The sequence below is a fragment of the Ambystoma mexicanum genome, chromosome 4p (assembly GCF_040938575.1).
Source record: "Ambystoma mexicanum isolate Mex_15411 chromosome 4p, UKY_AmexF1_1, whole genome shotgun sequence".
Taxonomy (NCBI): domain Eukaryota; kingdom Metazoa; phylum Chordata; class Amphibia; order Caudata; family Ambystomatidae; genus Ambystoma; species Ambystoma mexicanum.
In genome coordinates, this window is record NC_090927.1 from 1,147,474,326 (window position 1) to 1,147,496,790 (window position 22,465).

Here is a 22,465-nt window from a genome sequence, read left to right on the forward strand (position 1 = left end):
GTCCTGGCTTATACGACTGCTGGCTAATGTTTGTTTTTCTGTTTTAACATTCCTGCATAGGACTGATAATGCTATCAAAAACCACTGGAATTCTACCATGCGTCGCAAAGTGGAACAGGAAGGTTATCTGCAGGAGTCCTCCAAAGCCAGCCAGGCTGCGGCAGCTGCCAACTATCAGAAGACCAATCACTTGCTGGGCTATGCCCACACGCCAGCCTCGGCACCACACCCTGCGGCCACCCACCCCCGAGTCAACAACAGCTGCAGCAGCTACTCCTACTACCACGTCTCCGAGCAACAAAGTGTAAGATCTTTGCGTCTATCTCCATTGGTTGACTTGCTTCCCAAGACTTGCCCAGGATTGGACTAGACTGGCTGAATGGTGCACTTTGTTTGCTTTTGCAACCCCTCCATGTCTCCTCTGGGTTCTTTAGCAAAACATGTCTACTGTAAGGTTGCTTATTGAGTTCCGTGACGTGGACCCACCTGACTTCTTAAGCTTCGCAGTATAAGCTCCAGGAAAAGGGGAGACCATGCTCGTGTTGCCCGTACCCTGGGTTTTGAAATATCTGATACCTGCTTAAGAGTTAACCCATTGTTTGCCATCTCTGCTTAGTATCAGATTTGATAGTTGTAAAAGCTATTGACCGTGTGTGTCTTCAGATAACAAAGCACGCCTACAAATGGCTAGACCCAGCCTGTAACTCAACCGCAACTTATCTCCTCCTTCACACATATAGCCCCTGCCGACATCTTAACCACAACAAGCCCTGTCTCATAGAGCGCAGGCCCCAAGCTGTCCTTCAGACCATACCCACCCCTTTCCACCGGCTAGATCTTAGGAGCCTTAAGTCTTGGCTCACGCTCCCACTCACAGCGTCTTATGCACGGCTTGCTCTACAAGGGGGACGCCAGGGGGCGCCACATTGACCGTATACAAGAGGAATGCTCCAAAATGGCTTTTTACCCGAGGCCACATAAGTATTTGCAGCAGCTCTGCTCTGGGGAGCACTCGGGTGGTGAAAAGCACAGCCTAATACTTTGTGCAGCAGCACTCGGCACAGCTGCTGGGCAATAAGGCCCATCCGCCCTGTATGCTCTCGAGTTTTTATTATTCAATTTGGGCCTCTTCTTTCAGCATTACTTTCACGCCACATTAATGTAGTTCTTCAAGTTGGCACTAGTCTGGAATGTTAACTCATTCCAGGAACTGACAGAGCAGGAGTTGTTGGAGTTAAAAATTGACCGTTGCATTGTTTTTTTCTGTTTCCCGCGCAGACGCCTTATCCAGTAGCGCTGCATGTAAATATTGTCAGCGTCCCCCAGCCAGGCACTGCGGCAGTCCAGGTAATTAATATGCAAGAAAGATTGTTTTGGGGGCAGAGGCAACAATAGGTGCGTGGAAAGTAACACATGTGTCGTTCATGGGGGTGGGGGGCGGGGTGGCACGCTGTGATTTAAATGTAATTTATGTTTTACTGGGGTTACGCTATTTCACGTGCAATGTGTATGGCACACCTCTGCGGTTTACACAACCTCGTGGCACTGGCCTTCATTGTGATCGCTGAGTTCCTGGGCAGTGGTGAGTAGGTTTGCTGAGGGGATATGGTCATGGTAGGGGTCGTAAACCTTGCGGTCCTCCCCATTACCTTCCACTTCCGTTTCATCGGATGCATGCATGTGACAGTGCGGGGGGGGTTCCTGTGTAGACGTGTTGGGCATGGGTGCTGCAAGGGTGCATGTGGGGATACCCAGCTCCTCAAAGGCGTCTGGTGATGTGTTTTATTGAGATCACAATGAGGCCTTGGCACAGGAGGCGGTGAGGGTGTTCATGTTACCCCCGTGGCACTAGTTTATTGCATATTTGTTTCGTGATAAATTGCATTTAGGAGGAACACTGCAGAATGGTATACATTTGACGCAGATATATTATTTGCAACTGGGCATTAACATGGCGTGCTTACAGACGAGCATGCCACATTGGCAGGATAAGTTAGGCTGCCCCTTACTTGCCCCTTGCACAAGGGTTATGCTCTGCTGGCGGTGCTGTATGTAGTTAGCCATGCCATTTGCTCGTTCATGAAGGGATCCGATGGGATTATATCGTTGCCCCGTATCTGCTGTGTTTGGGGGCAGGGCAGGTGGAAGATGAGGGAATAGGTTCAGCTGTGTGCCAAAGAGGTACATAAGGAACACAAATTAGCAGGCACTATGGTGTCTAAGGAGGTGTATTTTATATTTAATTTATTGTCATGTCTAAAAATTAAACTTACACTGGCCGATGTATCATACTTAAAAAAAATGGCGGCCGTTCATTCAACATCCGAGTGTAATTGATCAGAAACGCTAGCAAACAGGCCACTAAGTATATTGTAGAACGACATTGCAACCAGAGCCCTCACCGTTTCTTTCCCACAAATTCTTGCTTTTAGAGACACTATAGCGAAGAAGACCCTGAGAAAGAAAAACGAATCAAGGAGCTGGAGTTGCTACTGATGTCGACTGAGAATGAGCTGAAAGGGCAGCAGCCGGCGTTACCGGTAATTGGAATTGGTTATTGATAAAGAGCTTAATACCCTAAGCGCGGACCGGGGGATCGAACCCGTGTTGCATTGCGTCGTCCTGCTTCCAAGGCAAGCACGTTTCCCTGAGTCGAAGGGTGGCCTCCCTATTGCAGTGCTTTCACTTCACTCACTGCTCCCCCCTTTCACACCACACCCTTCGCTCTCTCTGCTCCCCCAGGCACTGCTCCTTTGATCAAGGCTCGGTACTTGGGGCAGAGAAATGTTGGCCCATTTCAAATTTGGAAGACATGTTTCTAATGTAAGTGACTTGCAGGGAGCGTGCGAAAACACCGAGATAAACACAGTGGGATTACGTTATACGCTATGCTTGCGGCATCCTTGTTGTGCTGCTAATGTATGCCATGAGCTATGATGTGATGTGTACAGCAAGAAAGGACGGCTACTTTTCTAAGTGTTCCTGGTCACTAAAGATGTGTGCACTTTTAAAAGGTCGTGGGACCCTATCACAGAAACTTTATACTGGTGCAAGTGCAGTTTTGCACGGTATTCTCACTATAACAAAAAGTTTGGGCCATGGCAAAGTTTGCGACTGTGCTTAAAGGAACGTTCTGGATTGGCTCTAGAGCAAACTTGGGCATGGCGCACGTTTGCGATGAATGTGTGTTTTTCTCCAGGCCCTAGTGAGGGCCCCTGCATGTGTTGTATGGAGGGAACAGATTCTCGGGCCCAGGTAGAGCTCTGCCATCTGTCCTGGCGTCCATGTTTGGCGCAGCACCCGCAGCATGGCGCCATTTCTCCTTCCTTCAGAATCGACGCTGAACACCTGTGGTAGCCGATAAGTGCATGTTGCCAGTTCATGCGGGCCCGCGGTTCAGCAAAGCCTCTGCAATCTTTTTGCTAGAATTGTGCAACTTCTGTTTATTCGCTCTTCTGCTTTCCCAACACCATTGAGGTGAGTGCTCCCGGGAGCCTCCGTTTCTAGAACGGGACTCGAAAGTCACAGGAAGACGCACGCCGAGGAAACCGCTCGCCTCCCCATAGGCTAAATGCAGTAGAAAAGACAAATCAATGTTTTCCCGTACTGTGCTGTTTTATGAAGTAGTGTGTGATACTGACGAAACTGCCCAATATAGGCAACAATTATAGTAGACATGATGCAGTGTTTCATTTGGTAAGCCCTGAACCCCGTTTCACCGATTCCCCCCCTTTACTTCACCCAGAAAACACACTTGTGCACTTCTACATTCTCTTTGTCAGACATTTACCTTTTCATGCATTTACTTCTTCGTGCATTTACTCCTTCGTACCTTTATTACGTCTGCAGCGTCACAATGTCGAGGTGGCAATAGATAGGTACGGTTAGCTGTTAGATGAGGGTTGGGTTCCAGGTGGGCGAGGGGGAAGAATATGGGTTAGAGAAGAAGGAGTTGTCTCAGGGGGTCTCCCCCTAGAACGAAATGTTAGACGATGTGAAAGACTGGAGAAGTAAAGGTATGAAGAGGAAAACGTGACAAAGTGAATGCTTGGAGAAGCGTATGCAGAATCTGTAAAGACGCGCATTGGTTTCGTCCTGGGAAAGCACTGTGAGGCTGTAGACCCCAGGGATCTCACGCAGTGTTGTCCCATGCTGAATGAAGTTCCAGGCCCGGGGAAAATGCTTCTCTGTGCGCAGTCTAAATAAAAACCTGGTCATTTGCATTCCAAGATGAGCAAATGTGCCTGTCCTTTGTTCGGTCGGTTACATGTTCACCAGAGGGGAGGTGGTGTTATAGCACACGCTTCTTTCTAGTTCCTGCTAGCTGCAGAAGTTACTTGCAGGATGACAACACACACACTGCCAATTAAGACATGGTTGCAATTTTGCAGAAAGGAAACATCTTGACAACTGTTTCAGAATTGTGTGTTCTAGGGTGATGCAACTGCTTTTTATCTTGCCTCCATCAGTATATGACACCTTGTGCAATTGCATTGCTTAGTTCCTTCTCCCTTTCTCTTTTCCTCTTCCTTAAAACGCAGAATCATGCCTCAAGCTTCCCCGGCTGGCACAGCACATCGATTGCTGACCGCTCCAGACCTCACGGTGACAGTGCGCCCGCTTCCTGTAGGGGGGAGCATGTCCAACCCATGCCATCCCCTCCCATGGACCACAGCTCCTTACCTGAGGAGAGTGCCTCCCCGGCTAGGTGCATGGTGTTGAATCAGAGCCACCTCCTGTCCCAGGTGAAGAGCCTCACAGAGTTTGCCGAAACACTTCAGTTGATTGAGTCTGTAAGTAGCACCGTTGATGCAGGACTGGTGGGGGCGGGAAGGCTGAGTGATACCTTCTCTGGCCAGGTGCAGTCTGGCAAGCATTGACTGGGTAACGACTGGGTAACGCATGCTGCTGCGCGAGAGGACAAAATGCAGCACTTTGGGTTAGAGCGTACTTTAGGCCCCAAGAGCTGATACTGAGAAAATGTGCCTACAGCCCTGCAGTAAATGTGACAAAATCATCATGGAGTCCTTTGGAACCCCAAAACAGGGCTTTGCTCTGATTTACCACCACTCGTAATCCTGCGGTAAATCCACCGTACAAAGTGGCAGGAACAGTAAATGAGTTTGGTGGTAGTCCTCGTAATGAGGGGGAACATCCTGCATTTGCAGTAGTCGCCTTGAGGAATGCACGCTGTTTCTGAGCGAGAGAAAGAGTGTGTGTGCGCGCGCGCGCTTGTGTGTGTGTGTGCGCGCGCAGGTGTTTTTGTCTCTGCCCTTTTGTACCTGCTTATCTCGAGTTCTATCTTGCTCTGGGGCCGTATTGTGGTAAAGGTGGATCTCTTTTCAGCATAACAGAGCATGATATGTGTGCCAGACTTTATATGTGCTTGCTTGCTAGCTGTTAAGGGAGTAAAGCCCAGACACAATTCTGCAAGGGCTATAGATTGAACCAGGACTTGTTGCAACGTTTCTTTGCAGTGCACAGCGAACCTCTCCTCATGGTGCTAAACCAGTTGAAGAAAAAGGCAAATGGGCTGGTGGAAGAGTTTAAGTGTTGATATGGGCATTAGATGGACCAAGTTCTCTTCCATTGCAGTCCATTGTTTGCCAGTAACATGTTCTGCACTTGTGTGCGCAGTGACCTATTTAATAAAGCACATGTAAGTTGTGGCGTTAACTCGATGGCCCAATCTCAGTACTGTGATAGGATCGTCCGCCCGCTAGGACATTGAAGGTCTTGTTTCATGTTCGCCCCGTGAAAAATCATGGGTCATATGACAGTACTGAGGAAAGGTTGGTGGATCCAGGCCTATCATGCACATAGAATCTCCTTTTGCTGTCACACCCTTCTTAGAACTATGTTGTTGTGATGCAGCACCATAATATTGTCTGATAGTTGCGTGCCTCCCCGGTTGTTTCAGGATCCTTCATCATGGGGTGAAGTCAGCAGTGTTGACCTCGTGGAAGAAGCAGATGCTTCGTCCAGCACCACTCCCCCAGGAAAGGCCACAGAGCCCCAGAAGCAGGGGGGCAGCGCGTGCAGCCCAGACGGACCTGGTGGCACTAGCTTAAGCCACAGTGTGCTGTGCCGGGGCCCTCCCGCTTCGCCGGCTGGCTCCCTATCTGACTCTCCGCCTGGCATGACAACGGTGACTACCCTCACCAGAAAGAGAGGGACACCTGGTCCCATGGCCACCGGCGACAGCACCTTCTGGGCGACGGGTGACGCCAGCCGTTCAACGCCTAAGTGCTCCCCTATCAAAAGCCTGCTCTTCTCTCCCTCGCAGGTAGATAAGACCTCTGCACAGATGTTACTAACGCTCTGCAGCCACCCGAGTGCTAACAATATAGAAACTGATGTGAGAGAAATGACTAATTCCTGATGCACTTGTTGATTTCACGCAGTGCTCGTCTCTGCTCCGGGCCCTGGCGCCTGTGTAGAGACGATCATTGAACTAACGGTCTGGTTTGCTTCTTTCAATCATTGGTGGCTTCCTGGTGGTTGTGCTTTGCTCCTTTTCCTTCGTTCGCTCAGTCTTTTTAACACGCTTGCCCCTAACATTTTCCACTTGCCCGCTAACATTTTCCGGTCTGTGTCTCCTCCCCGATGGAAAATTGAGCTGTTTGGTTGGGTTGAAAGATGATTAAGCTGCAAATTACAGGCTGTTTGGTTTTTGTATTAATTAACATGAGCTTTCCAGGCCGCCTCATGAAAATTCTTTGCAACTTTGCATCCTAACAGTTCTTAAACACTTCTACGCCGCATGACAGTCTGGACATGGAACAGCCCACGCTAACGTCTACGCCGCTCTGCGCACACAAGGCTACCGGGGCGTCCGCGCTGCACCACCTCTCCAGGCTACAGAAGGAAAATAACATGTAGGTCCTATTCTCCAGTGCCTTCTGTGTTCCAGGAACTCAAAAGTTATGCAAAGAAAGTGTAAGAACGGTGGGTGTAGTGGCTTGAGGTTCAAGCTGTTGCACGCATATCTGTGTACAGCGGGCCAGCTGTGGTCTGTCAGGCACCTTTTATTCCACCATTGAAAAGGCTGCTTTTGGGGGCTGGTGTGGTACTTCCACCTGTGATGTGAGTCTAGGGTTGTTTCCCACTAGTCGTTAATATGGTGAGCCTCCAAACACATGCACATGTAACTGTAGTGTAAACTTACCTGAATATTCGGTGGATATGAATGTGGTTGCTTGCTCCTCCAAGACCCCTGGCCATTGCCTTCCTTGTCTACATATTGTTGAGTGCAGAGGCACGGTCAGTTTCATGAGGAATTAACTACTTCCACCTTAAAACTGGCACCCTTTAATGGATAACTTTGTCTCTCTCCCTATCACAGTTTCAGGACTCCAGCTATGAAGAGGTCACTGTTGGAAAGCTCCCCAAGAACGCCCACCCCATTTAAAAATGCACTCGCGGCCCAGGAACTCAAGTACGGCCCCTTAAAGATGCTGGTGAGTGCGAGCGAAGGCTGTTGGGGTTCCAGAGCGACCCGGGTGCTTGGAGCTTGCCTGGGCCCGGAGTGTGCACGCAGTTGTTCATAAATGCACCTTTCTTCCCGCAGCCTCAGACCCCGAGCCACCTGGCAGAGGATCTACAGGAAGTCATCAAGCAGGAGTCGGACGAGTCCGGCATCGTGGCGGACCTACACACGCACGAGACGCCGCTGTTGAAGAAAATCAAGCAGGAGGTGAGTGGGACGAGTGACCGGTCTAGGGCCCCTGATACGGCTTAGCCAGTCCGTGGGTTGAGCAGGCACTCCCTTCTAATAGGGCGCTCTGGCCAGCTGGCCGTGAAGCTTGCTTCCCTGTCGGTCAGTGCACTTGATCCAGATGATCTGGTGTCTAAGGAAGGGGTGAATTGGAACCTGCCACTAGGAGCCTGACTCGCCACCTACCCTATTGGCTGGAGTTGGTGTATGGAACTGGAATTCCTTCATTAGTTTGGTGGGGGGTTTGTTTTCAAGGGAATAGGACGAAATTACTGAGGTTGAAAAGTTCGACCACCAAAAGTCCGACCGCCATTTATTCGCAAATGTATATGTGGGGGGGGGATAAAGTTAATAAAAATGTAGGTGTAAGGTGAGGCTGCTGTGGGGGGTCTCCCAGAAGAAAAAAAACGGACTTTTGGTGGTTGGACTTTTCATCTTGGTCATTTCACGCAGATCCTTTTCAAGAGTCTGCTTCTTTCTGTTTCCCTAGCCAGTCTTCTGGATTCTGTGTCCCTCAGTAAAATCAGCTACCCTTCAGTGGTAAAAACTAATTTCAGTCCTCCGAGAAAACCCTTTGGAGTTTCAATGGAAGCTGACAGGAATTTGGAAAGTAGCCAAGAATAGTTAGAATTTTTTTTTTTAAGGAATATGCCTGCCAGGTTCTCTGGCCAAATTAGTCAGTCTTTTGAAAAAGCTGTAGGGGGGGGTTATCGCCTGGAGAGGACTGCTGGTGGCTTAACCTTATGTAAAGGCGACAGGGGATGGATGGCCTTAGCATTGCCGGACGGGCGAATAAAGCAAGAGACTTGTGGCAGGGATCACTTTTTCATCCTCCACATGGCTCTGACATGCATATTACTCAAGTGCCCCCGAGTAACACGAATGAGTGTTCCTGTATTAAACAGCGAATCATTCCCCACTCCACCGCCCTCCCACGCCCCCCCTCCTCCGCTCAAACAGCAGCCAACGTGGCGGGAATTCCGAAAATCATAGCCCCATTGTTAGGGTGGACTCCGAGGTAAGGCCGTGTTAAAGTCACAGCACGACTATTTGGCCAGACACGTCCTGTGACGTGACTGTGTGGCACACACATCGCCAGCAGCAGTTTACGCTTCATATTTAATAATGTCCAACTATACTGACTGAGCAGTCTAAACAGTAAAGTTAACAGTGCATGCAAAACTAGAATAACATTTGTAAAACGAGCATGGGTTTGCAAGCTTCATTTCGAACATTAACATATCGCTGGATCTCTTCTTTCAGGTGGAGTCCCCAACTGAGAAATCTAGAAACTTCTTCTGTTCCAGTCAGTGGCAGGGGGAGAACCTGAACACTCAGCTCTTCACACAGTCCTGTGCCCTGGATGACGTGCCGGTATGTGTGCAGCAGGGAGCTGTTTCCTGAACATGCTGTCGGCCCTATAGTAACCGCGCATGCAGCCTCCCTCCCGCTACGCCGCCTTTTGCGTTGGAGTCAGGCGTGTGCTTGGGCCAGTGCAAGCAAAGACCGTCGGTCTTCAGTGAGAGTGCGCTGGGTGCAAGAGGAATGTGTGCTGTGTCCAGGTTAAAGGCCAGTAGAATGGCCCAAGTTTAAAGGTTGCTACCGTGTATGAGGGGTGCATTCTTACCCATAGCTCAGGGCATAAACCTTCACCCTTTTGAGATTTTCAAGAGTGGGGAAGTAGGTAAACACTCGAAAGGTGGGCCCTTCTTCTGAAGCAACAGCGTTGCTAGAAGTTCAGTATACCCTGGAGCGGCTGGTGGTGGTTTTGGTCCATAATTAACGGTTTGGTAAAGCATCATTCATAGTCCTACAGTGCTTGTTCACGCAACTCACCCGAGGCCGAAAATGGCATGTTCGAGTATTTTTTTCTGACAAGTTTGATTTTTTTGGGCTTTAAAAAGTTTTTTTTAAAAAACGTTTTTTGAAAGCTTGTGTGTATATACTGGCTGAGCTGCAGTCTACCCCGCGTGTGGCGTGGTCCTTTCCCTGTCATTGTCTTGGTTTTGTGTGGAGTTGCTGTGGTTGTTATGTCTTGGTGTTAGGCTCTGATCAACCATACACAGACCAGCTGTGGAGCCATAAGGTTTTGTCCAGGTCAGCTTTATTGTACGTATTTACACTTGTACAGGAACCAGTTTCTCTTTATATATACAGTAGTCACAGTAGAGATCACAGTGGTGCAGCTTTGCCAGTTGACATGCCCCTCGTGGCGTGGGGATAGACTCGCAAGTCCCACGGTCAGCAGGTTGCCACCCACCACTTCTGTATTTCGGGACAGCAGCGTCTCTTCTAAATAGGGTTGCAGTGGGCAACTGTGAGAACCCTCTGGAAGCCAACGTGTTTGCAGACGGTCTTCTCATTAATGTATTTGTGCTGATAAGGGTGGGGTTTGGTGCGGTTTGTGGTCAGTGGCTAACTAATCACCTCAGTGCAGCCGGTGGCCCGGGGAGACAGCCCAGCTCATGTTTTTGTTGTGTTTATTTTGCAGAATCTTCTCACCAGCTCTGTCCTTATGAAGTCTGAGAAAGAGGAACATGTTCTTAGGGCCTTCGCAGCGCCCAGGCACCGGCCCCTGGCAAGCCCCCTGCAGGTAACTATTGTTTTCCATGGACGATCGGACACGTCACTGTGATTGGGCCCAAGCACTCAAGTTTGGAGTGTTGGCGTGTGCGTTTGAGGCTTCACTTGCCAGGACGCACGGGCTAACCGGATTCTTGAGAGCAGCAACCTTACGCTGCGAGTCCTTGATGCAGTACTTGTTCCCTCAGTGGTGTTTTGTAATACCTGCTCATTGACATATGTTGAGCTGCAACCGAGTCCTAAGGGACATCCTGTGAGAAAGCAATTCCCAAAGATTTGACTCCTTTTCCTAAACATTAAACCCTTTCAGCACGACTCACAGTTGCAGCAGGAAGGCGGTTCACAACTTTCTTATTCTGTAGCTATTTCATATGAGGGGACACCCTATTTTATTTTATGCATTGAACATTTGTATGGCACCTATACAGCAGAACGTGTTTCTGGGTGTTACAAGATGAAGGGGGAACAAAGGAGGATAAACAACAATACATAGTCCTAATAGGCCTTGTGACATTCGGATTGTGCAAGTGCAGGGGGGACAAGTCAGGCGAAGGGAAGGTAAGGGGAGGGGGCTGGGGGGATGTAGGAGGTAAATGCACTGGGGGATGGAGTGAGGGTCAAGTAGTGTGAGGAGGGAGGGCCAGACTCAGTAGTCTGATCAAGGAAGGGTGCCCGAAGGCAAGTTGGGGGTGTTGAGGCAGACTGGCCGAGGGAGGGCCTTGCCCCTGTATGACTCAGAGGCACTAGGCAGCCAGTCGCATCAGCATGGGGGCATTAGCAAGGAAGGGGGAGAGTGGAGGAGGAGAAAGGGAAGGTCTTTAGAAGCTTCCGTAAATCAGCCCAAGTGTGAGCGGCAGGGAGGCTGTTCCAGAGGGAGACTTGTGCCGAAGAAAGAGATCTTCCACTCACTCTCTGCTTGGAGGAACGTCTGACCTGCAGAGAGTTGGAGCTAGAGGACGGAAGGACTCTAGCAGGGCGGTATTTAGGGAGACAAAGGGGGGTATAACGTGGTCCAAGACCCCAGAAAGCCTTGTGGATGATTCAGAGGGTCTTGAATTTGATCCTTGCATCCAGTGGAGAGAATTTAGGGGAAGAGGGATGCAGTACCTGGGCTTGAGGCCAAGGATAAGTCTTGCAGTCCTATTCTGGATTAGTTGAGGATGGCGAAGGGAGGAAAGAGACAGATTAAGGAAGAGGCTGTTGCAGTAGTCCAGCCTGGAGAGAACCAGAGCTCTAGAGAAATGAGTGTCTGTGAGAAGGTGAGGAAAGGGAGAATTCCTCTGAGGAGGTGAAGCTGTAAGTGGATCTTCTTGGCAAGATCAGCAATATAAGGTTAGAAGGAGAGAGAGGAGTCGTCCAGAGATTAGGGGAAAGAAAGTGGGGGGAATACCAATGAGAGGCATCTCAGTCTTACTGGCATTAAGACAGAGATCATTAGCAGCACACCATGTCTGAATAGCAGTGAAGCACTCAGGGATGAGAGAGGAGGTAGAGGGAAGCTTAAAGGAGAGCTGAGTGCCATCCGCATAACACTGGAAGTGAGGAGCAAAGGTGGAGATCTGATGGGCAACATAAATGTTTAAAAGCTACAGTGAGAACGTAGAGCCCGGAGGGACGCTACAGGTGGAGAGTGAGTTTGAGAAGAGAAAAGGGCCCATTTGAACCTGGGAGGGCTGATTCAAAAGGAAAGAGGTCAGCCAAGCCAGTGCCCGGGCTGTGATGCCTAGAGTATCACAGAGTCGATTTAGGAGGGTGACATGATTGACAGTGTCGAAGGCAGAGGACAGATCAATGAGGGTGAGAACGTAGGTAGAGTTGGAGTCGAGGTTTGAGAACAATTCTTCACTGGTGTTCAGGAGAGCAGTTTCTGTGCCTCTATCTGCTCTGAAGTCAGACTGGTGATCGTGGGGACAGGCAACAGATTCAGTGTGATGGATTAGTTGGGAGATGACCAACCTCTCCAAATGTTTGTCCAAGAAGGGGGTAGTGGAGATCGGGCTATAGTTAGCTCGGCAGGAAGGGTCCACAGACAGCTTTTTCAGGAGGGGATGCACAAGGGTGTGCTTGAGAGGTGAAGGAAAGGAGCCAGTGGCAAAAAGAGTGATTGCAGAACTCAGCCAAAGAAGGGAGCGAGGGCGGCAGTATTTTCCTTGATAGTTCTGGAGGGGCAGGGAAACACCGGTTTGGAGGAGACTTTCATAGAGCAAAATAGTGTTGCTGACCTCATCCGGTGCTATGGGTGAGAATGAGGATAGTAGGAGAGACGGAGAGAGGGGGGACAAGGGAGGCCTAAGTGTAGGTGGAGAAGGGAGGGGAGTAGAGGAGAGTGAGGACAGATGTCCCGAAAGCCATGCAGAGGGCCTGGGAAGAAAGCTGAGAAGTAGGAACTGAAGTAGGATTGGCAAGTTCCTTACAGATTTAGAAAAGTTCAGCCATGTTGTTGTTAGCCACAGAGATGCAGGCCTGGATATGGGCCCGCTTCTTGGACCGGATGGAGAGTCTGCAATGCCTTTGGAGCAGGCGACAGGCCAGTTTGTCAGAGGATGAGCGTGAAGCCAACCCCTTCCGTTGCGCAGCTCTGCACTTTTCAGGATGTCATGGGTGTTGGAGATGGAGGGTTGCAAGTTAGCAAGCACTGAGTCAGAGTGAGAGTCAATAGCAAGGGTGGAGGGGTAAATAAAAGAGATGGCTACTGACACTCGCTTCATCGGTCGGATGATGGAGAAGGAGGCTGGTAGTGCGGGCAGAGGCTTAGCCGGGGAGCCCAGGAGCTCCAAAGCAGAGGATAGGAGAGGAGAGAATGATCAGGCCATGAGACAGGTGTACTCAGAAAGTTAGAGAGAGTGTGGTCAGCATTGATGAGCGCATCAAGAGCTCGCCCGGCTGAGTGAGTAGGACCAGAGGGAAGAATGGTGAGAGAGAGAGAGTCACAGAGGTTGCAGAAGCGTAAGGCATTCAAAGTGTGACCATAGCCCTTTATTTTACTATTCAACATTTTCATCTTTGCTTCCGTAACACCACTCCATATCCTATTGAAAATTGCAAAGTTTTGAACACTGTTGCTGGAGCCATGTGTGCAGTGGGTGCAGTTTACGACAAGTATACAGAGCAACAAAGTCACACCAATGACACCTGCGCACTGTACAAAAACCCCCTGTAACAATGCCATATGGATTTCTCTCCACAGAGGTCATTCTAAAGAATCCCTCTGCCTGCATGTGTGCATGTATGAATGTAGTGGATTTATAAAGCTGTAAAGCAATGGAACGCTGTGCAGAGGGGACCCACTCGTGGGTTACAAAAGGGTGCAGGCGTAATAGGAGAGCTGAGGTGGGGAGTGGCAGAAATCCAGCAGGGGAGTTTTAAGTGGAGCAATCAGCTATTGGCATTTTCGAAACCCAGGATGGCTGGCTCAGCCCTCCTTCGGTTCGCGGTAGATGTCCATGTGCACAATTCATTCTCGGCTGCGGAATCGCCTACAGCAGATATATATAGCACTTTTGCTTAAGTGCTCTATAAATTCCATAAACATATACGTGGCCTAAGTGGCTGACTAATGTGTGAACTTGTAGTAGGACAGAAAATTACCTTCCTGAAATAACGGGGAGCCCCCCCCCCATGAAATAGGGATTCCTTTGATCAAGTTATCATCTCTGCTGTTGTTTTTGTTCCACTGGCGGCCTAAACTGCACACTCCTTCCAGCCGTTCCTTAGCAGCGCGGTCCACCTCAGCGCCGCGCAGCTGCCTTCCCAAGAAGGGGAACCCCACAAGCGCTATCCAGCGGCTACGTTTACAATTTCTCAATATGTCTCTGCCTTTGAGTCAACCGCCCACCTGCATGAACCTGCTGATGCAAAGTCTCGCTGGGGCAGGATGTCACTGCGCACGCATGTGGGCTGAGAGGCCGCTCAGCTGTGAGCTGCAACGCGGGCGCATAAACTGCACCAGCTGGCACCGTGTCACGCGGGCGCATTAGGTACAAGAAGCCAAGCTTTGGAAATGGAAACTACTCAACCATCCTCATTTAGGTATCAAAAAGGATAAACATACCTGGTATAGAAGCCTTTGTTTAAAGTGAAATGATATAATAACTAACTACTTGATCGATGAATCAGAAACTTAGGTTATTTGTTGTAAAAATTCAACATCTACATATGTGTCATCCGGAGGGCCACACGATGTCAAGCAGCAACACACCAAAACATGGGAAAGACTGAAGTGAAGAGTAACGGGTTGAGGACAAGGCATCGGTGTGCAACCTTACATAGAATGGCATCCCATCCCTATCCTTTGGGTCAGAAACAGTGCCTGTGGGCAGACCTCAAGGAGCTCTGTTCCGATGGTATTCTCTGGCATTTTTGCCAACAAATGGGAAAAGGGGATGTTTTAGTAAAACATTCCACACTCCAGGCCAAAAGTGTGTGCTATGACAGGGCCTGCGGTAGCGGCCCTGTAGTTATGGTTAAATTGCTCAACTTATAGAAAAAACACTTTTCGGGCGGGTTATAACTTTGCCCACTCCTTGGACGAATCGTCATCAAACATTGCAAAAAAAGAATGATTTTGCAAAGTTTGGTGCGGTTTTGTCCAAGGGGGCAAAGTTTCAGGGAGGCCCACAATTTGTGGAAAATCCTCATAGACGCAATGGAAAAAATGTTGGATGGATTTTTAACAAATGTGCGCTAGGTGCGGCGGCTTGGTCCCGAAAGCGTGCTTTTGTAAATCTTTGATGTCCTGGGTGTTAGAGTTAGCAGTGCACGGTGGTGGCGCGAGTTAATATATATCACACTTTCAGTTGGCTGTTTAGGCAGATTGCTTGTTTTTCACAAAGAACTTATGAAAACGAATTTACCTTCTGTGGAAATTTCCACAAATACCAGCATTGTCGGGAATACATCGACATTTTATTTGTTTAACAAAATAATTTATGGTCCTATATAGTGTACCCTGTCTGGTCGTGACATAACCCCTTCTTTCTGGCCTAGCATTCAAATTTACAAAAAACCGTCAGAGGGTACTGGGAGAGACGGATTCCCGCCCTTACTTTTGTGCAGGGTCCCTCTTGGTGTGATCGCACATTCTTCTGGACCCGATGTGGCAGATATTTGTGCGGTGTGGGGCTTCTGAGCCATTGTTGATTATGATGTAGGCCGGACATGCTCATAGATGCGTACACGAAAAGGAAAATGATGGCAGATTGTGATGCCTGCTTACTTGCAGTCATCTGGAAGTTATTGGGTGGCGTTGCGGTGCTCAGCTATCCGCCTGTCGCCAAGAAGATTCCCCACCTGAACTCTACTCTTAAAACGCAGGAAAAGATCAACTCTTTGCAGATCTGTTTCTATACTAAAAGTTGGGATCCAGGATTATGAAATAGCTTTGAAGAGTATTAATAGCAACAGCTTTTAACCCAAAGTCTGTGTTCCAGTGCATGTTACATCCCTGGAATTATGACGTCTCTTCTTGGGACATCTTAAAACATCACAGGGTCCTAAACAAACAAAAGAAAATTGCCCAAAGAACGGATAATAATTGAGAGAATAAACGATGTCCTCTAATCCGGCCTCTTTCCAACGCTGCCAAAAATCTGAATCACTTAGTCCTGCGAAGTGACAACGTAGAGAACATGCTAGCCGCTCTATGACCTTGTGATGCTTTAGGAGAACTCATCAAACCTTTGACTAGGATCCTAAACTCGAGGCACTGACCAACCCTGTCAGCGTAAGCAACTTCTGCACAGTAGATGTGCTGCGTCGGTTAGTTTGGAGCATGTATCTGGCGTGTGTGGTTTCTGCCCTGGTGAGCAGTTCATATCCCATGATATCACTTCATGTTAGCAGAGGTCCATGAGTTTCACGTTATCGGTAAGCAGTATCTTTTTTCGAATTCATGTTTGCCTGAAATATACAGTTGTGTCTTCCGCTCAGAGCAGAGTTGGGGGTGTGGACACAGGTGCGGTGTGGTTTCATGTCACAAACATCATAGAACAGTGAATATTCAACAAAGGAAGCTGTGAGTAGAAAATGAAGGCATCTCTCATAAGCATCTTGCTTTTTAAGATGCCTCTTGCTTTTGAGACCATTTGGTATAGCCATCTTATTGGTCGGGTGAAGTATCAACATGAAGACCATAGTATTCCTCGATAATCAGTGAATGAGGAGCACAAGGAGTAATTTTAGAAAAAGTAAGAGCTTCAACGCCATGTATTTTAGAAGGAACTTGATATGATAAGGCATTTATAACACGCCTATACACAAGTGTTACAAGGCGCGACGAGGCATGGAAGGGGGAACAGAGGGAAGACAGAGACAACGATCCTACTAGGCCAGGTGACATTGAGGTCGTGCAAGTGCATGAACTTGACAGCCAATCATTTGGGCTCAGCAAGATGCCGTCAGAAAAATTGTAATAAGCCATGGATGCTGCCACCCTACTTTTTCAGAGTCCCCGAGAGTGATCAAAGCTTTGCAGAAACCTCAAGCGAGAATGCCATCCAACACATAGACGCCAATCACGAACCTGCTTGCAGAAACGTTTGTCAAAGCCATCTAAATAGATTGGCCCCCCTACAGGACAAGAACAAGACCCTGCTTGCAGAGGCATGAAACGTGACCCCTATAAATATCGTGAAAACAATAGGTTCCAAACAAGACCCTGATTGGAGAGGCCTGAAACAAGGCCCGTCAAAACGCAGGGAACCAGGATGTGCCAAACGGCAATGACTTTGGATGACTAGCATGGTCTCATCGGGTGACATCGTCTGTGACGCACTTGTTATTTTTTTTAATGAAGGGGACATTTATTAATTAAAAGTGCTTTTAAGATAATATCCCAGCTTGAACTTGACTGCGTATTTACAGTTCTCCTCGTTGCCCCCCTCGCCCCCGCCCCTCTAACCCCGGGGCAGTGAAGCACACGTTGCAGGATAAACAGAGGGATCCTGGTGCCATGAGAAGGATGTGCCTGGAGTGCTGCTTAGACAGAGCGGAACCAGGCCAGTGCCTGGAGGAGGAGGTGGCAGGTGGCAGTGGGAACACGGGAGGGGGGCGGTGAATGACGACCGGAGGGTCAGAGAATCCGCCGAACTGGTTTTGCAGCCCTTTCCGTCATTACAACAGACCTTTTTTTGGAAACGGGCATTGTCGGTGATCCAAGCCCATCACGTGCATACATAAAAATGCAGGTAGACGAATAGTCCAGCACGGCATTAAATGTGCAGGCCGGGGGAATGAATAGAGGCTGACGTCTAGGGGCTTGATCGGCAGGTTTGTGAACAAGAGGGAGCGGATTTCTACTCCACCTGCAAGGGAAGATGCAGAACTAGAAAAGTAAGAACAGGAAACTCCAGAGTGAATGGAACGGGGAAACGTCAGCACCTGCAATTGTATTCTAATGCGTTTTAGCGCTTCATTTCCTCCTTGGCTGCCCGCAGCCTTGGCATGGGGGGTAGCTGGGACATGCCAGCCACGCAGACACACGGGCACATTGCATAGATGGAAGGTGGGAAATGGGGGAATATCTCTTTTTTTATTTTTGTATTCAGTGGCACATAAAAAAACATGCCCCGCGTTGCGCGCATTTAGGCGGGTACAGCTGTGTCTTCCGCTCAGAGCAGACAGAGTTGGGGGTGTGGACACAGGTGTGGTGTGGTATCTCACAAAAAGCACAGAACAGTGAGTATTCGGCAAGGAAAGCTGGGAGTGGAAAAGGGAGGCATCTCTTTCTTTTTAAGATGCCTCATGCTTTCGAGACCTGTTGACATTTGGCCAGTGTAGCCCACTTGTTGGTCAGGTGAAGTATCACCACGAAGACCACAGTGTTCCACGATAATCAGTGAACCAGGAGCACAAAGCCTTATTTTACAAAAAGTAAGGGCTTAAATGCTTTATATTTTATAGGGAACTTTAGGGTGCCATTTCTCGTTCCCCCCATCAAGACGCTCTTCCAAACAAAAGTGGAGACTCTGCACCTATCTCGGGAGGATAGCTCAGGGGCAACATGCTCACCTTGGAAGCAAGACGACACAGAGCACGACAGGTTCGATCCCCGGGTCCGCGCTTAGAAACCTCTGGGTATTAAGCGCGTTATAAATAACCTATCATAGCATACCTATGCAGCTGCACTATGCAGTATACTGCAGCTTGGCGCCAGCGCACGGATGAACTTCACAGCCAATCCCTTGTGCTCAGCAATATGCCTTCAGAAAAATAGTAATAAGCCATGGGTGCTGGCCGCCTACCTTTTCAGAGTCTCCAAGAGTGGTCAAAGAGGAGGACAAACTTGCTCGCAGAAACCTCAAACGAGAATCCAACCAACGCATAGACGCCAATCACCAACCTGCCTACAGAAACGTTTGCCAAGGCCATCAAAATAGAATGCCCCCCTATAAGACTAGAACAAGACCCTGCTTGCAGAGACATGAAACGCGACCCCCAAGAAAACGATAGGTTCCAAACAAGACCCTGATTGGAGAGGCCTGAAACAAGGCCACCAATATACAGGGGAAACAGTAGGTGCAATCTCTAAGAGATGAGGCAGTAGACTAGACTCCCTTTGCATTCTGCCCTTACCCTCGCCCCTGGGGCTGCACACGTTTCCATTTAGACTTACATTCAATGCTGTAGATCTTGGAAAGCGAGATCTCCCTCCCTGGCTTATATTTAGGAGAACTGAACATGAAGCCTGTGTAGCAAGGGCCCTTGCTCTGCCCCACATCCAGATGTCCCTTTGAAGTCTGCAATGGCAAGGTGAAGGGGGTCCAGAGTGATTGTCTACGCATTACACAATGTGCTTCTCTTGCGATTTCCCAGCTAGGGTACGAGTGTTGAAAATATTTGCAGAACTGTACTTTAAGGGGCTTCTACTTAAAAGCTATAGGCATAGTATGCACTACATATTTCTGAACTGCAATGTGCACTGTAGAATGATGTGCTTCAACTTGGCTTGGAAAGCAGGGGAGCATAAGCAGCTCTCCCTATAACTACACAAAGCAGTCCTGGGGTGGTGGGCGCTTCTAGAACATGTGTGTATACCAGCAGACTGGACCCATCTTCTTGAGAGGGTCTCGCTGCATTCATTCCTTGCTTCCGGGGACTTAAGACCAGCCCAAAGAGGGGAGCCAACCTAGGTGTGCGGGCGGAAACATTCTGTAGGAGACTACTGCCCCAGAGTCTGTCTGTTCTTCATCATCAGCCCCGTGAATATAGCTTTCCTGCCCCAGCTGGAGCGACACATGGGGTTTAATGGCCTGCCAGCCCGAGCTTTGGTAGGTCCGAGCGAAGCGAGGGTCTCAGCTCCCGCTGCCAAGTTGGTCCGTAAAAGCTATTTGCACCCCAGCATTTACTGGGGTGCGGATATATATATGTTTATATGGGCGAGCCCATCTCCCGTCGGAGAAATAAAATGCAACAAAAATATGGCCTGTGCCATTGAAATGGAAAAAGGACCGAATCCCTTTTCTATTTTGATGGCGGCCAGACGGGGGAGCATCAGGGACCGGATGCGCAAGGCTCCGATTCCCGCATGTAAGTTGGGCTGGGGTGGGGTGGGGGAAGGGGAATTGGGGTTTTCTAACGTGGGGAGGCAACAGGGTGAGCCTCGCTGTTGCCTACTCTCGTTAGAAAAAAAAGAAAGAAATGGGGGGGAAAAGCGCCACCCCGGGAAGGGCCTCAGGTGGCTGGAGCAGCAGCCCTGGGATTGTGTACTCCAGCCACCTAAAGAGCGCTCTTCCTGTGTGCGAATACTACTTTCTGCTTTATAGAGAAGTAAAAGGTGGGGAAACTATTTAAACCCACAGCCATATCTCCACCTTTTGGCCAATACGTCTTCATTATTCCGAATAAACAAATGACTTGTCAGGTGCCTCTACATTATGCCAGGATGAAACAATTACCTTTTAGTTTGGGCTATTAGGTGGCTCTTATGCACCACCAATAAGCCAAAACTATTGCACTGTGGTACAGGTAAGAGGGAGATGACCTGAAGAGGAACACACAGCTTGTGAGTGTTTGGTTATTTACCCATCCATTGACTGCCTCTGGCAATGCTAAGCCATATGGCCTTTCCCACCCAACACCTGCCCCTCCCGGCCCAAAACATATTTTTCAGGGATCTCTTTGAGGTCTTTCAAGAGATACCATCAAACGTTAGCCTTTCACTGCTATTTCCTTCCAGTATGCTGGGAGTAGTGGTTTAATTACAGCTGCAAATGGCTACTGGGGTAATACAAATTCCTTAACCAAGCGTGCTTCCAGCCACTTGATTCATATCTCTTTCATGCGCTGAAGTCCTGTTAAAAACAAGCAGTGATAAAGCCAACAGTTTTGGCTTGAGGTATTAGACAGGTATTTGCCGAGTACTCCCAACCTATGCCCAGATAATTACTCTATTTTCTAGTTATTGTGATCTTTTGGCCATAATACCAGTGCCTATACAAAAGCCCAGAAGGTTGGTTTTGCCAATGCTTGTTTTAACATGGAGTGAAAGCAGTATTTGCCAATTGAGAAATAGCCATGTGCACCATCAAGCAGACCTTTGCAGGTGCTTTTACTTCCCCCATGGGACACCATTCCGCTTCACCAGCTGTTTGCAAACTCCCTTCATGTTCTGCAAGCTCTGCCAAATTGTATGCATAGACATTGTTTTGCCTGCAATGCCCAAGCAAAATCCCTCAACTCAATGCATCCATGGGAGCAGATTTGACTACACCACAAAATGTGCCACTGTATACAAAGAAAATTCTAGCTATGCCTGACACATGCCTGCATTGTTAAGGTAAAAACACTTTTTTTATGCTACTTGGGCCCAAATCAGACAATGATGTCTGTCACACAGTAAGATAGCGCTGCCCTATTGTCACGCCGCCAGTGCAAAACAATGGGTCTCATCATAGGTTTGACAAAAATGTTGCAATAACCGCCGCTCAGTCCTGCAGATTTGCTGTTTGGTGGTAAAGCAGTGTTAATCCCCTTTTTGGAGTCCATAGGACTTCACAGGGATTTCATCGGATTTCCCATGAGCAAAAATGTCAATGCGGTAAATCAATTTTTGGAGGGAGAAGTGGGGATTTTAGCTCTAGCTGTGTACTGAGAGTACATTCTCCAATTCATCTCCAATCTTAGTTTCCCACCCCGCCGAATTACATTGCTGCTATTTTACTGCCATTTCCTCACACCGCAAACTTGTAGTGGTGGCCAAAGTGTAAAACCCACTTTCATGCTGCCAGTGCTCATCGTTGTCCTGTAAAACAAGTTTTAATGTTGTAAGGTGCAACAGAATGCCAGCTTTGCTCTCTGAAACACGCTGCTGGTGTCCCACACAACAATGTATGCCAGCACTTCCACGGTAAAACACCTACATGTGTTACTTGTTGCCCACATTCTCTCCCAATGTTGCGCTACCTACCTCAGATCTCCTCTACTTAACTCTCAGTGCCAAAGTCCTGCCACATGCTCCTTCTATGATCCACGCACACGTACATTCACTAAACAGCACACCCGGGTTAACACAAAAAAAACATACCCTTTGCCTGCTCCCTGGCTTGGCCCTGCTCCTTTGGTCTACTCTCCACAACAAGCACCACAGTGTAGAGAGGCAGGGAGGGAAGTGATTGGCCTTTCCCTTCCTTAATCACAACCCTTGGCAGGACCAGAGAGTTTCTAAATAGACAGACCTTCCAGGATTTTGCGGCATGAAATGCCAAATTTTGCGGCATGAAATGCCAAATTTTGCAGCACAAACCTTTATTTATTGCGGCATTTTTGCGGGACATTTTGTATTAACTGGAGGGTGTAAGATTGCCACATTGCAGGAAATAGGCAGAGTGCAAGGCTACAAGAGAGCCAGGGTATCATTATTATGTATCCTTTGTATTAATTTAATAGGAAGAGTCCCAGATGTCTCTGGCTTGGCAGAACAGTGTTTGATTTGGCTACATTGCTGGTTTAATGTTCATGCCTATTTAATAGTATTAACTAAATTGATCATTATCAATTGTAATGCTGAAAATATTCCCCTTCTATGTTCTCCAATCCCCCAAACACCCACACACCTCTCTCACCAACACACATATCACCAACTCTCCAGCACAACTTAAATTCCTTAACCTCTCACTCTGTCATACAAATACTCATGTGCTATGTCACACTGTCAAGTCACGATTTGCA

General features: G+C 48.5%; 1 protein-coding gene across 6 annotated transcripts in view; it reads left to right on the forward strand.

Annotated features, from left to right (window-relative positions):
• Positions 1-22,465, forward strand: part of MYB (MYB proto-oncogene, transcription factor) — a 47,213-nt gene that overhangs the window by 19,345 nt on the left and 5,403 nt on the right. For 2 of the 6 annotated variants that reach the window (XM_069606742.1, XM_069606740.1), the window contains 10 exons: positions 61-304; positions 1,279-1,347; positions 2,433-2,540; positions 4,542-4,793; positions 5,921-6,286; positions 6,742-6,878; positions 7,346-7,460; positions 7,571-7,696; positions 8,981-9,091; positions 10,209-10,310. In XM_069606742.1, coding sequence (XP_069462843.1) covers positions 61-304; positions 1,279-1,347; positions 2,433-2,540; positions 4,542-4,793; positions 5,921-6,286; positions 6,742-6,878; positions 7,346-7,460; positions 7,571-7,696; positions 8,981-9,091; positions 10,209-10,310 — 1,630 coding nt within the window. The remainder of the gene's footprint in view (positions 1-60; positions 305-1,278; positions 1,348-2,432; positions 2,541-4,541; positions 4,794-5,920; positions 6,287-6,741; positions 6,879-7,345; positions 7,461-7,570; positions 7,697-8,980; positions 9,092-10,208; positions 10,311-22,465) is intronic. The other 4 variants (XM_069606741.1, XM_069606744.1, XM_069606739.1 and 1 more) reach the window with 3 other exon arrangements.